General features: G+C 40.9%; 1 protein-coding gene across 1 annotated transcript in view; it reads right to left on the bottom strand.

Annotated features, from left to right (window-relative positions):
• Positions 1 to 15,325, bottom strand: part of nhlrc2 (NHL repeat containing 2) — a 72,381-nt gene that overhangs the window by 29,395 nt on the left and 27,661 nt on the right. Inside the window, exons 5-6 of the mRNA XM_014157076.2 lie at positions 13,377 to 13,498; positions 13,088 to 13,217 (exon numbers count right to left, since the gene is read on the bottom strand). Coding sequence (XP_014012551.1) covers positions 13,088 to 13,217; positions 13,377 to 13,498 — 252 coding nt within the window. The remainder of the gene's footprint in view (positions 1 to 13,087; positions 13,218 to 13,376; positions 13,499 to 15,325) is intronic.

The raw sequence follows: 15,325 nt of genomic DNA, 5'->3' as shown, positions 1-15,325 counted from the left end.
CTAACTACATGTGACAGACTAAATTAATTGTAACGAGAACTGACAAGAGCATAAAGCTTGTACTTTTTGTTACTGAAAATATATCTATTGGCTCATGCAATAATTGGACAACCGTTCCCTTCCAAATGGGATGGTTTGCACATCGGCTGCTCAGGTTATGAATTGTAATGTTTGATGGAACGCAGAAAAAATGCTTCCGTCTGTCTTTTCCATCCATAAACCTCTGTGCTTCATGCCCTGGGGACAAGTAACATCACAGCTGTAGTCGCTGCCAAAGGTGATTCTAACATGTATTGATTCAGGGGTTTCTAAAAACATGTGTTCACTTTGTCATTTAGGGGTATTGTGTGTAGATGGGTGAGATTTTCTTTAAACATTCGTACCGTTCAAAAGTTAGAACTGGGGTCACTTAGAAAAGTACATTTTTTGTCCATTAAAATAACATCAAATTGAGGGGTTTAGACTGACGAATTTCAGAAGAAAGTACTTTGTTTCTGGCCATTTTGAGCCTGTAATCAAACCCACAAATGCTGATGCTCCAGATACTCAACTAGTCTAAAGAAGGCCAATTTTATTGCTTCTTTAATCAGGACAACAATTTTCAGCTGTGCTAACATAATTGCAAAAGGGTTTTCTAATGATCAATTAGCCTTTTAAAATGATAAACTTGGATTACCTAACACAACGTGCCATTGGAACACAGTAGTGATGGTTGCTGATAATGGGCCTCTGTACGCCTATGTAGATATTTCATAAAAAAATTGCAGTTTCCAGCTACAATAGTCATTTACAACATTAAACAATGTCTACACTGTATTTCTGATCAATTTGATGTTATTTTAATGGACAAAAATGTGCTTTTCTTTAAAAAAAAAGGAAGACATTTCCAAGTGACCCCAAACTTTACAACAGTAGTGTATATTTCCCTCTGTCTGTAAATGTACATTCTGCCACAGTTGGTGTGTGCTAAGTTAAGGGTCTTTAATTCGAGTGATAGACTCAACGTGAAGCACTAAGGACTGTCATTCTAAATTTGGGTTGAATAAGTTATCACTAGTTCTAATGATGATTTGGAAAGGCTAGGAGAGAGAGACCGCACAAAGTGAGGGGAGGGTGCAGTGCTCCAATCTATTGAGTCTAGAGAGGGTTTCCTCTCAGGATAGTAGGGGTTTTGTTTTACCATATAGCATCATAATCTTGTTAAAGCGCATCAATACATTTGGCTTTCTGGGTGATACAGTACAGTTAATTAAGGCTCGTAGTCTACGTCTTGCTTTGATACCTAAGGATGAGGATACTAGCATCCCATTGGCATAGAACAGAATGGATGGGCGGTCCTTTCCCCAATCTCATTGAGGGTGGAGTGAAATGATTAAACATGTATTTTGTGGTTTAGTGCTGTACCCTGTGTCACTGCTTCATTGCTCCAGACCAGCACAAGGGAAGTTAGAGCACTGATTATGCTTTTGGGTCCCAAGGCGCAAATGTGTCTCTGACAACGAATGGGCGACATAAACCAAATAGAAACTGATAATTGTGCACGACTTCAACATTTAATTTCAATGAACTGAATGAGGACGAAGAAGGTGATTGAATTTAAAACAATCGTGTAAGAAAATCTATTCCTCTTTCTTGAACGCACACCCGGAAAAATACACTTTCTTTTTCAATTACATTGAACTCCCGACCGGTCACGTTGTACAACCCCATTATGGGCTATTAGCAGGACAATAGCCTCTTACCAACACCTCTCTGTATTTTGATACTTTGTGCAAGGCAACTGATTAGCATTAAAAACTGTGGATGGGGCCTCCCGAGTGGCGCAGCGGTCTAAGACACTGCATCGCAGTGCAAATGGCGTTGCTACAGATGCTGGTTCGATACCGTGCCAGCCGCGACCGGGAGACCAATGAGGCGACGTACAACTGGCCCAGCGTCGTCCGGTTTGGCCGGCCGGGACATCTTTGAAAACGAAATAATCTCCAAAATATCTTCTTTCTTTTTTTTAAACAAACAATTTAGAATCCTCCAATCCTCTAAATGTAATTATCGCCATATATAGGGCCATATAGATTGTAAACTAGTTGGGAAGAGATTTGATGGGACATGGTTTATGAATTGACATGCAATTTTCTGTTCCTCCTGAACAATAGTGTAAGAATTGCTATTCCTTTGTCTTGCACGCAAACCTAAAAAAAAGACACTTCATTTTTTCTTTCTACTTGATCAGAACAAGCTGTAACTGGACTGTAGCATATTACTTACTAAAAATTACATGAGAAGCGCACATTTGTAAATCCCAAACTCTAAAAATAAGGCAACGGTGGGCTTTTGTTTTCTCTCCCTCTGAAAACAGAGATAAATAATTTTAAATAACAAACTGGCTTTAATTTACAAATTAGTCAGAATGTCTCACCCCATGTTCAAGAATGTCCTTTTTCTTGCTCACTTTCGTAAACAAAATCATCTCCAACATATCATTATTTTTAAACAAAGCAATTATTAATTTAGAATTATATAAAAAAAATTGATATTCTCACATTTCAGATTTGCCCTAACTGTCAGAAGGTGGGTGTAGCTGGTGCATGAAGTCAGGCGCAGGAGAGCAGAATGAGTGAGCAACGTACTTTACTCAAAATAAAGGCACAAGGTAACAATACACTTGACCAACAATAAACGGTAATCAATTACGCACGGGTGAAAACCCCTTCGGCGGAAGTCGTGACACTAATGGAAAATGCCCGTTAGATATTAATTTAGAATCCTCCAATCCTCTAAATGTAATTATTGGCGGAGAGTCACGTCATTGAAAAAAAAAACATTTTTAGATGTACTGTAGGCCTACCGTAGACAACATGAGTCTCACTAGTGTTGAGTAATGTGCTGTTAAAAGTGGTGGTCTTATTTATTTAAAAAGCATATTGAAGTTAGAGGCAATAGGATTTGAAGCATTAGTCTACCCGCGTGTGGTCAACTATTTCAGCACCGTTTCCCACTGCTCTGAGACAAGCATGGGGACTGGTCTTGGTAAATCAATGAGAATTTTATTTTCACTGAATCTCCATTTGGGTATTGGTTAGACTACAATTAGGGTGTGGAAATGTTCTTAGTACTATAGCCTAGTCCCGACCATCACGTTGTACAGCGCCATATTTTCCTAACGGAGGGTTTAGTTTTTTTGTTTTTCTTGGAATAGATACACCATAATATTAATCTAATTAATTAAGCTAAATTTCTTAAAATCAATCCCATATTCTATGTTCTTACAAAAAAGGTTTTAAATTCTCTAGTACAGCCAATATTGAAGACTATCAAATGCTTCTCGAAGATACCCTCTGGTGGTCAAACTAGCACTAACTTGCATTAATGGCAACAATGGCTGACAATTAAATAACGTGCCATAGAATTCTGCAGCAGCCCGCAATGTGTGCTGCAGTATGACAACTTTTACAGGAAGAACCACTGTAGGATGTCATTGGAGATGTTGGTGGCTAGAAAACCAGGTATGAGTTGGGAGACAGATAGGGAATATCTGAAAGATTCAGTCCTAAATCTATCAGTGAACCACAAAGATATTCCCTATCACGAACCCAGCAGAACAGCATCCCGAAGGTATAGAGTCAGGTTAAGTGAGAGTGGAAATCATCATCTTTGCATATATAATTATGCATATCTTAACGCATTATTAATACTTATGTTTTGTGCTATCACTCTCTTAGGAACCCAAAGGAGGAAATGGAGGAAGTCAAGAGCTCCAGCTGAAATGTTATTATCAGTTGTCTGACGAGAGAGGGGAATAAGAGTATGCATAGTGTAATTATAGATCAGAGGCCATAAGTCTCAGAGGTGTAAATATACAAATCAACTGAATGTTAATCATGTTTTATAAAAACGTGTGCTCAATTGGATTCAGGTCTGAGGAACGGGTGGGCCAGTCCATAGCATCAATGCCTACCTTTTGCAGGAACTGCTGACACTCCAGCCACATGAGGTCTAGCATTGTCTTGCATTAGGAGGAACCCAGGGCCAACCGCACCAGCATATGGTCTCACAAGGGGTCTGAGGATCTCATCTCGGTACCTTGTGGCAGTCAGGCTACCTCTGGCGAGCACATGGAGGGCTGTGCGGCCCCCCAAAGAAATGCCACCCCACACCATGACTGACCCACCGCCAAACCGGTCATGCTGGAGGATGTTGCAGGCAGCAGAACGTTCTCCACGGCGTCTCCAGACTCTGTTACGTCTGTCACATGTGCTCAGTGTGACCCTGCTTTCATCTGTGAAGAGCACAGGGCGCCAGTGGCGAATTTGCCAATCTTGGTGTTCTCTGGCAAATGCCAAACGTCCTGCACGGTGTTGGGCTGTAAGCACAACCCCCACCTGTGGACGTCGGGCCCTCATACCACCCTCATGGAGTCTGTTTCTGACCGTTTGAGCAGACACATGCACATTTGTGGCCTGCTGGAGGTCATTTTGCAGGGCTCTGGCAGTGCTTCTCCTGCTCCTCCTTGCACAAAGGCAGGGGTAGCGGTCCTGCTGCTGGGTTGTTGCCCTCCTATGCCCTCCTCCACGTCTCCTGATGTACTGGCCTGTCTCCTGGTAGCGCTTCCATGCTCTGGACACTACACTGACAGACACAGCAAACCTTCTTGCCACAGCTCGCATTGATGTGCCATCCTGGATGAGCTGCACTACCTGAGCCACTTGTGTGGGTTGTAGACTCCGTCTCATGCTACCACTAGAGTGAAAGCACCGCCAGCATTCAAAAGTGACCAAAACATCAGCCAGGAAGCATATGAACTGAGAAGTGGTCTATGGTCCCCACCTGCAGAACCACTCCTTTATTGGGGGTGTCTTGCTAATTGCCTATAATTTCCACCTGTTGTCTATTCCATTTGCACAACAGCATGTGAAATTTATTGTCAATCAGTGTTGCTTCCTAAGTGGACAGTTTGATTTCACAGAAGTGTGATTGACTTGGAGTTACATTGTGTTGTTTAAGTGTTCCCTTTATTTTTTTGAGCAGTGTATATAATAATCGGATCATTGTTATAATAATAAAACAAATTATTTTAAATATGAAGAAAAAAAAAAGTTCCCAAATTGCATCGTAGCCTTGTATCTTTGTTATTGTAGGCCTGTTTATTTAAAAAAAAAAATGTTAACCTTTATTTAACTAGGCAAGTCAGTTAAGAACAAATTCTTATTTACAATGACGACCTACACCGGCCAAACCTGGACGACGCTGGGCCAATTGTGCGCCACCCTATGGGACTCCCAATCACGGTGATACAGCCTGGATTCGAACCAGGGTTCCTGTAGTGACACCTCTAGCACTGAGATGCAGTGACTTAGACCACTGAGCCATTCGGGACACCTTTATTAATCAAACCAGTTCTTTAAAGATGCTAAATGTGTTGCTGTTCTTGCTAATTGCTGCAATATAGCCTGTTCAAAACTTTGTGAATGTTTAAACCAGTTCCCAAGTGTTGTGTTTCATTCTGTTGAGCCATTTTCTTTGGCCAAATGAAGTCCAACTGTAATGTTGTATTTTTCACAATATACTATCCTGTTTGTATTTTTCCTATTAGTAATGTTTTGACTTACTTTTGATATTACCCTAATAAAGTTTAGAAACTTTAGTGAAGGTATGGTGTGGTTATTAGCTTATTATACTGCAGGCCTATGATATGAAGGCAGTGCTCACTGGCGCTCCAATTGACTGACAATTGAACTTGAGTTGAGGAAGAATGTTTTAGTGCTACCAGAGTTACTTCTATAATCTAACATTATAATACTTATTTATATAAAATATTCAGATTGAAAATGAATGAATTAGCCTCCTTTTGTAGCCTACGCCTATATCTGTTTAGCAGTAGCCTATCTGACAAGGATAAAGAAACGCATGTCGGTGTCGTAGCATGCCGCCGGCATATCTCTTGCTCTCTGGGGCTAGGCCTAAGCTTCTCTTCCTTTACATGTATTTTTTAAACATTACTATCATATAGTGCACGCCTAAGTCGATGCATGCAATGCCCTGATGCATTTAGTGCTCAAATCTCCGACAGCTGAACCAGGACATGGACAATTATTGTTTTAGGAAAGTAAAAACTAATGAAACAATAGTCTATAAAGTTTAACATATGCTACACATCGAAACAAAAAAGTTTTTTGTAATTTGTTATAGGCCATTAAGGACAAGAAAATGTCAGTTTTTTTAGGAACACAAGCTGACAAGCTCTATTTAACTTAAAGTTACTTCTAGGGATGCTTATTTTTTTATTTTTTTTTATTTTGGAGTGGACAACTGAGTTCCGAACTCATGCGCTTTTTGTTGATACAATAGTTGTAAGGAAGAACGACAACGTAGGAGGACATACGGGTAATACTGTAAATAAGGACAGGGACAGCTGGCCAAACCAACACTCGAACCTCTGTCGCCAAGGGATCATTACCACTCGACCAGACTCCGACACCTAGGGATGCTTCTAACATGCATTGTAAAATAAACTATGCTGCATTCGAAAAGGGATATGCAGACTAATTGATGCCATCAGTGGAAATGGTACAAGTAGTTCTGTCCCAGAAGCCTTTGTGTGATTTCACTCAGGTAAGGCTAGCAAGTGACCAACGTCACCATTAACATAATGGCCATTGACAACCAACAATAGACCATTTTCTACTAAACAAAGCACCCCATTTACGTCCTTCATCTACGCTGCATGTCCAATGGCACTGTTGGAGTCATGGCCTGTTCACCCCGCTACCATCTAGAAGGCAGAGACTGTACAGGTGCGTCAAATCTGGGACGGATAGACTGATAAACAGCTTCTATCGCCAGGCCATCAGACTGTTAAACAGTCATCACTAGTCGGCCTCCGCCCAGTACCCTGCCATGAACCTTAGTCAACTGTTACTAGCCGGCTACACAGCACCAGGACTGCTACCCTATGTACTGTACATAGTGTCATTGAACACTGGCCACTTTAATAATGTTTACATACTGTTTTACCCACTATATACACACTACCGGTGAAAAGTTTTAGAACACCTACTCATTCAAGGGTTATTATTTTTACTGTTTTCTACATTGTAGAATAATGGTGAAGACATCAAAACTATGAAATAACACATGAAATCATGTGGTAACCAAAAAAGTGTTAAACAAATCAAAATAGATTATGCAAATACTATAATAATAAGCAAACAAAGTAGCCACCCTTTGCCTTGATGACAGCTTTGCACACTCTTGGCATTCTCTCAACCAGCTTCATGAGGTAGTCACCTGGAATGCATTTCAATTAACCTGTTAGGGCTAGGGGGCAGTATTGACACGGCTGGATAAAAAACATACCCGATTTAATCTGGTTACCACTCCTACCCAGTAACTAGAATATGCATATAATTATTACATATGGATAGAAAACACCCTAAATTTTCTAAAACTGTTTGAATGGTGTCTGTGAGTATAACAGAACTCAAATGGCAGGTCAAAACCTGAGAGATTCCTTTACAGGAAGTGGGCTGTCTGACCATTTCTTGAACTTCTTTTCCATCTCTATCATTTACTAAGGATCTCTGCTCTAACGTGACACTTCCCACGTCGTCCATAGGCGCTCAGAGCCCGGGAAAAAACAGAATGTCGTCATTCCAGCCCCAGGCTGAAACACATTATCGCCTTTCTCAAGTGGCCGATCAAGGGACACTGGCCTTATGCGCGTGACCCCGACCGCCCCCGCCTTTGGGATTTTTTCCTCTGTTTGCCGAAAAGGAGATTCCCTGTCGGAATATTATCGCTTTTCTACGAGAAAAGTGGCGTAAAAATTGATTTTAAACAGCGGTTGACATGCTTCGAAGTACGGTAATGGAATATTTAGAATTTTGGGCAAGCGTCCCACCTAGCCCATAGAGGTTAACAGGTGTGCCTTGTTAAAAGTTAATTTGTGGAATTTTCTGCAGTGATATGCCATCCCATCTGGTTTGCGCTTAGTGGGACTATAATTTGTTTTTCAACAGGACAATGACCAAACACACTTCCAGGCTGTGTAAGGGCTATTTTACCAAGAAGGACAGTGATGAAGTGCTGCATCAGATGACTTAGCCTCCACAATCCCCCAACCTCAACCAAATTGAGATGGTTTGGGATGAGTTGGACTGCAGAGCGAAGGAAAAGCAGCCAACAAGTGCTCAGCATATGTGGAAACTCCTTCAAGACTGTTGGAAAAGCATTCCAGGTGAAGCTGGTTGAGAGAATGCCAAGAGTGTGCAAACCTGTCATCAAGGCAAACGGTGGCTATTTAAAGAATCCAAAATATAAAATGTGTTTTGCTTTGTTTAACACTTTTTTGGTTACTACATGATTCCATATGTGTCATTTCATAGTTTATGTTTTCACTATTATTCTAATGAAGAAAATAGTGAAAATAAAGAAAGACCCTTGAACGAGTAGTGGTTCCACCTTTAAACGTTTTGAGATTATGCTAAGGGTTTTAGAGGTAATTTGTGGTTTAATACGGTAACCTGCGTCACCACTTCATTGCTCCAGACCAGCGCAAGGAGGAGTTAGAGCACTGATTATGCTTTTGGGTCCTACTGTGTCTCTAACTGACAATGAATGGGCAACATAAACCTATATAGAAACTGATAATTGTGCATGACTTCAATATTACTTACTAAAACTGTTGTTATACTAAGGCTTTTATTATTTTATTAGGATTATTTTGCTATTACTGAAGTACTGTAGGCCACTCCCGAACGGTTACGTTGTTCAGCGCCTGAATGGCACAATGACCTAAGACAATGCATTGCAGTGCAAACTGTGTTGCTACAGATGACGGTTCAATACCCGTGCCGGCCTCGACTGGGAGACCCATGAGATGACTGTAGGTTTTTGGTTAAAAATAGAAATAAATAATTCAAAATAACAAACTGGCTTTATTTACAAATTAGTAATATTGTCTCACAACATGTTCAAGAATGGCCTTTTTCCCCTCGCTCATTTTACGTTATCTGAAAATGAAATCTCCAAAATATTTAAGGGGCATTGCACCAATAATGGCGCTGACTAGGGAAACGTTCCCACTGTTCTGTTCTTAGTGCCAGTCTGCACGTTCAAACTAAAACAATGTAACTAATAATGGCATCTTTATGCATTCATTAATAAAATAATGATAAAAATACTCTTTCAAAATGCCAATGTTTATTTAGTTATAGATCCATAATGAATTACTATGGGAATAAATATCACTGAATTACAGAAATATCATCTATACGTAATTATTGGCCGAGAGTCACATATTTTTTATATACCGTAGGCGACATGAGTCTCACTAGTGTTGAGTAATGTGATGTTAAAAGTGGTGTAGGTCTAATTTATTTTAAACGCATATTGAAGTTAGAAGCAATAGGATTTGAAGCAATAGCCTACAACTAAACTATTTTAGCACCGTTTCGCACTGCTCTGAGACAAGCATGGGGACTGGTCTTGATAAAACCATGAGATTTTTATTTTCCCTTAATCTCTGTGTGGGTATTGGTTAGACTAGAATTAGAAAATTAGGGTGTAGAAATGGTATGCTCTTAGTGTAACCTTCATTTAACTAGGCAAGTCAAATTATTATTTACAAGGACAGCCTACTCCTTCCTCTCTGTTGGGGAATTGAACCCCGGTCTCCCACAGGACACTGGATTCTTTAGCTAAATAGCCCAGTACTGTACTCCCGACTGTCACGTTGTATTTAACTAGGCAAATCAGTTAAGAACAAATTCTCATTTACAAGGACAGCCTACTCCTTCCGCTCCGTCGGGGAATTGAACCCCAGGCTCCCGCGTGCCCCGCATTCTCTAGGACAGCCATTATTGAAGGTACTTGAGGTCACCGAGAAAGTCTGGACATGGCCTGATCTCCCTTATGTAAGGAATTAGGCACTTTCCCATTTTTACTACAGTATGTATTGTTGGCTATGTTTACTTGTCAGACTGCACAGTAGCCTAATAAACAAATGCAGGTGACTTATATCTTCAAAATGCTTTAAATGCTTTATTATCCAAATGTAAAAGCATATACTGTACAGTATTGTATTTCTTCATCAGCATCTTTATGCTTTCGTTAATAAAATAATGATAAAAATACTCTTTCAAAATGCAGATGTTCATTTAGTTATGGATCCATAACGAATTACTATGGGAATAAATATCACTGAATTACAGAAATATTGGAACAAAGTTGTCTAATGAAGGTAAACAAATTGTTGCTTAATGGAAAATACTATTTCAAATTCACATGGTCACGTTGTACAGTGTCGTTATGGCTATTAGCAGGGCCATATTTTGGCCTTTATAAATATTATTTTGGCCTTTATTCAGATTACAATCACTTTCTGTCGTTTAAAAAAAAAAAAATAATCATCTCTGAAATATCGTTATATATAGCTGCTCTGAGATAAGCATGGAGAAACTAAAATGTTCAATTATATTCCATTTATACACTGCTCAAAAAAATAAAGGGAACACTTAAACAACACAATGTAACTCCAAGTCAATCACACTTCTGTGAAATCAAACTGTCCACTTAGGAAGCAACACTGATTAACAATAAATTTCACATGCTGTTGTGCAAATGGAATAGACAACAGGTGGAAATTATAGGCAATTAGCAAGACACCCCCAATAAAGGAGTGGTTCTGCAGGTGGTGACCACAGACCCCTTCTCAGTTCCTATGCTTCCTGGCTGATGTTTTGGTCACTTTTGAATGCTGGCAGTGCTTTCACTCTAGTGGTAGCATGAGACGGAGTCTACAACCCACACAAGTGGCTCAGGTAGTGCAGCTCATCCAGGATGTCACATCAATGCGAGCTGTGGCAAGAAGGTTTGCTGTGTCTGTCAGCGTAGTGTCCAGAGCATGGAGGCGCTACCAGGAGACAGGCCAGTACATCAGGAGACGTGGAGGAGGCCGTAGGAGGGCAACAACCCAGCAGCAGGACCGCTACCTCTGCCTTTGTGCAAGGAGGAGCAGGAGAAGCACTGCCAGAACCCTGCAAAATGACCTCCAGCAGGCCACAAATGTGCATGTCTCTGCTCAAACGGTCAGAAACAGACTCCATGAGGGTGGTATGAGGGCCCGACGTCCATAGGTGGGGGTTGTGCTTACAGCCCATCACCGTGCAGGACGTTTGGCATTTGCCAGAGAACACCAAGATTGGCAAATTCGCCACTGGCACCCTGTGCTCTTCACAGATGAAAGCAGGTTCACACTGAGCACATGTGACAGACGTGACAGAGTCTGGAGACGCCGTGGAGAACATTCTGCTGCCTGCAACATCCTCCAGCATGACCGGTTTGGCGGTGGGTCAGTCATGGTGTGGGGTGGCATTTCTTTGGGGGGCCGCACAGCCCTCCATGTGCTCGCCAGAGGTAGCCTGACTGCCATTAGGTACCGAGATGAGATCCTCAGACCCCTTGTGAGACCATATGCTGGTGCGGTTTGGCCCTGGGTTCCTCCTAATGCAAGACAATGCTAGACCTCATGTGGCTGGAGTGTCAGCAGTTCCTGCAAAAGGTAGGCATTGATGCTATGGAGTGGCCCACCCGTTCCTCAGACCTGAATCCAATTGAGCACATCTGGGACATCATGTCTCGTTCCATCCACCAACGGCACGTTGCACCACAGACTGTCCAGGAGTTGGCGGATGCTTTAGTCCAAGTCTGGGAGGAGATCCCTCAGGAGACCATCCGCCACCTCATCAGGAGCATGCCCAGGCGTTGTAGGGAGGTCATACAGGCACGTGGAGGCCACACACACTACTGAGCCTCATTTTGACTTGTTTTTAAGGACATTACATCAAAGTTGGATCAGCCTGTAGTGTGGTTTTCCACTTTAATATTGAGTGTGACTCCAAATCCAGACCTCCATGGGTTGATAAATTGGATTTCCATTGATTATTTTGTGTGATTTTGTTGTCAGCACATTCAACTATGTAAAGAAAAAGTATTTAATAAGATTATTTCATTCATTCAGATCTAGGAAGTGTTATTTTAGTGTTCCCTTTATTTTTTTGAGCAGTATATATTACATCTTGTCAAATAGCTGTCATATACGGCCATTATAAATCATTGACAGGTGGCATACCGCTAAACCGGTTGACTGAGTCTTCATGACACAGAAACAGTGGGTTTGAGGCCCCCCTCGCTTCAAGCTTTTTTATTAAGGGAGTAAAAACTGTTCACTGCTAGTCGTGGATGCGCAATTCAAATAACACAATGTGACAAAGTGGATGATTATAATAAAGTATATGAAACGTAGTACATGTAAGTATAACAGATAGCCTAAGTGGTGTTTTTGTTCTAACAGTAACATTATACTATTGTATTCGGTATGTTAGGCCTATGTAGAATACTAATGAATCATTAAGTGATATTGCTAGACATTGATTCAGTTTTGATCTAAACTTTATTAAACAAGCACCATTCTAAGAAGTGGTGGCGTGTCGCTCCGGTACCACTAACGTTAACCTGTAGCAATAGCCTGTGTCGGCTCCTCATTAAATATATTTGTAATCTCCATTTACAAGGTTTGGCTGCACTTCCTTTCGCAACACACTACCACAATAAATATAATTGTACATTTCACAGTACTTACTCCAGTACCTGGAGCCTGGCTATGTGCTATTGGTTCAGTTGAAATTTGGCGCGTTTTAGTAACTTTGAATAGCATATCGTGCCGTTTGACTTCTGTTGAGGCCATTTTCATTAAAAGGTATTTGATCACGTCCACATTTGCAATTAAATTATCCATAATGTGTTACCAGACATAATCGCTGCCACCTGGTCAGGTTAGCATAAGGCTAAATGAGCCAGGTTATGTAATGGGAACAGCTAACATGTAGCATTTTATCATGTGCAAATATGTCCAATGATTGTGATTGGTTGATGCGCATTTTGAGATGGAAAAAAAGTACCTAATGTTTGCAAGTATAGACCCAGTGGTTCTGAATCTGTTGTATTTAATTTGGTACTTAGTCACCCCAAGTTGGATCAATTGAAATCCATTCTAAGTAGAGACCTAGCAGTAAGTTGGCTCTAGACTTACCTGCAGTCCCAAGGGCCACATCCCAGGGTGAGCTGATAGGCTGCTGGGGTCCCATGGCCCCTCCCTCCATGTCTGTGCCTTGAAATCCCACTCCTGCTAGGGTGCTGACCTGTCCCTCCAACAAGTCAATCTGAGAGCGAGTGAGAGATTGGACAGTAATAAAGATTAAAAGAGTCTGAGGAGGTTCTATTTGGAAGTACTTAGGATCCCATTTATTGGTATTTTGACCAAATCAGATCTTTTGCCAATAAAAAGGCAAAAGACCATAATTGGGCAGCCTCTTTCTTACCTTTCTGATCAGATGGTTTTCAGTGTCGGCCACAAAGACAGTATCTCCTTTGATGACAATCCCCTGTGGGGAGCAGAAGGTTGCTTCGTCGAGATTACCGTCTTTCCTACCGCTCTCAGGCCCTATGACATCACAGGATGACAGGTATGGAAGACTTCATTTGGGGTGCATGTCAATAGTCTAAAGAGGCCTTTTAAGTTAGTATTTTCTTCATTTGCATTGATATGTCAGACCCTTGCCTCCTAGCTAACAGACTATACATACCATTACATACCATTACATTTCTATACAAACACAGCATCTGGATAAACTTGCCTTGCCATCAAATCTTTCATTAGGTAGCAGTCTCTAGTAAAACACAATGTTAACTAAATTGAATATTACCAATAAATAGACAAATGGCATTTACACGTAAATGACCCATGAGGACCAACATATAATATCAGATTTTGCTTTCATTTGACACCCAGAGTCTATATTTTGGGTAAATTAAGGCATATATAAATTTTCCAACCATTTTCCATTTTAGAAAATAGGAATAAGTAAAGGCTTTGATCTAAGACAACATCTACCAGACAGTATTAAAATGTATTAGAAATGCATATTAAACACAATAACATTGAAGTATAAACCCGTGCCAAACAATATCAACACCCAATCGTTAGTTTTGGAGAAATGATTTGCCTTCTGTAAGTTTAAGAAACTTTGCCTAGTGTCATTTCATTTCATTTCATTCATCCCTGTAGGTCAGTGCCTTCCCTGTAGCTCAGTTGGTAGAGCATGGTGTTTGCAACGCCAGGGTTGTGGGTTCGATTCCCACGGGGGGCCAGCACAGAAAAAAATTAAAAATGTATGAAATGAAAGGTATGCATTCACTACTGTAAGTCGCTCTGGATAAGAGCGTCTACTAAAATGTAAAATTACCAAAACCCCACATATATCTTTAAAGCCTCCATGAGGTATTTTTTACTGCAATTTTAACTCATCCCTGTATGTCTAATCAATTACTGAGTGTGTTTATTTATTGAATAACTACAAAATATATATATATTTTTTAACCCTTTTACCCCTTTTTTCTCCCCAATTTTGCTCCTCCCTTCCTATAGGCAGAAACTCAAACAGGAAGTACCCGTTCTAAGGACTATTCAACGCTGGTCTGACCAATCAGAATCCATGCTTCAAGATTGTTTTGATCACGGGAACTGGGATATGTTCCAGGTTGCCTCTGAGAATAACATTGACGTATACACTGACACGGTGACTGAGTTCATCAGGAAGTGTATAGGGGATGTTGTTCCCACTGTGACTATTAAAACCTACCCAAACCAAAAGCCTTGGATAAATGTCAGCATTAGCGCAAAATTGAAAGCCTGAACCATCTCATTTAACCACGGCAAGGTGACTGGGAATACGGTTGAACACAAACAGTGTAACAGTCGCATTTCAACGGCTTAGACACGAGACGTTTGTGGCAGGGTCTACAGACCATCAATGATTACAAAGGGAAAACAAGCCACGTTGCGGACTCCGACGTCTTGCTCCCAGACAAGCTAAACACCTTCTTTGCCCGCTTTTAAGGATAATACAGTGCGAACGATGAGGCAAGCTCCCAAGGACTGTGGGCTCTCGTTCTCCGTGGCTGACGTGAGTAAGACATTTAAGACTTAACTTCTTAGGGATAGAGGGCAGTATTCGGAAGTTCGGATGACTGAGGTGCCCAAAGTAAACTGCCTGTTACTCAGGCCCAGAAGCTAGGATATGCATATAAATTGGTAGTATTGGATAGAAACTTCCGAGTGTTTTCTAAAACTGTTAAAATAATGTCTGTGTATAACAAAACTGATATGGCAGGCGAAAACCCGAGGAGAATCTATCCGGATTTTGTTTGTTTGTTTGAGGTCACCACCCACTGAAATGGCTGTCTATGGGAAAATCAAAGGAAATCCTCC

This window comes from Salmo salar, chromosome ssa19, assembly GCF_905237065.1.
Source record: "Salmo salar chromosome ssa19, Ssal_v3.1, whole genome shotgun sequence".
NCBI classification, from domain to species: Eukaryota; Metazoa; Chordata; class Actinopteri; order Salmoniformes; family Salmonidae; genus Salmo; species Salmo salar.
The sequence above is the reverse complement of the archived record's forward strand: the minus strand, read 5'-3'. Positions and strand labels throughout refer to the sequence as shown.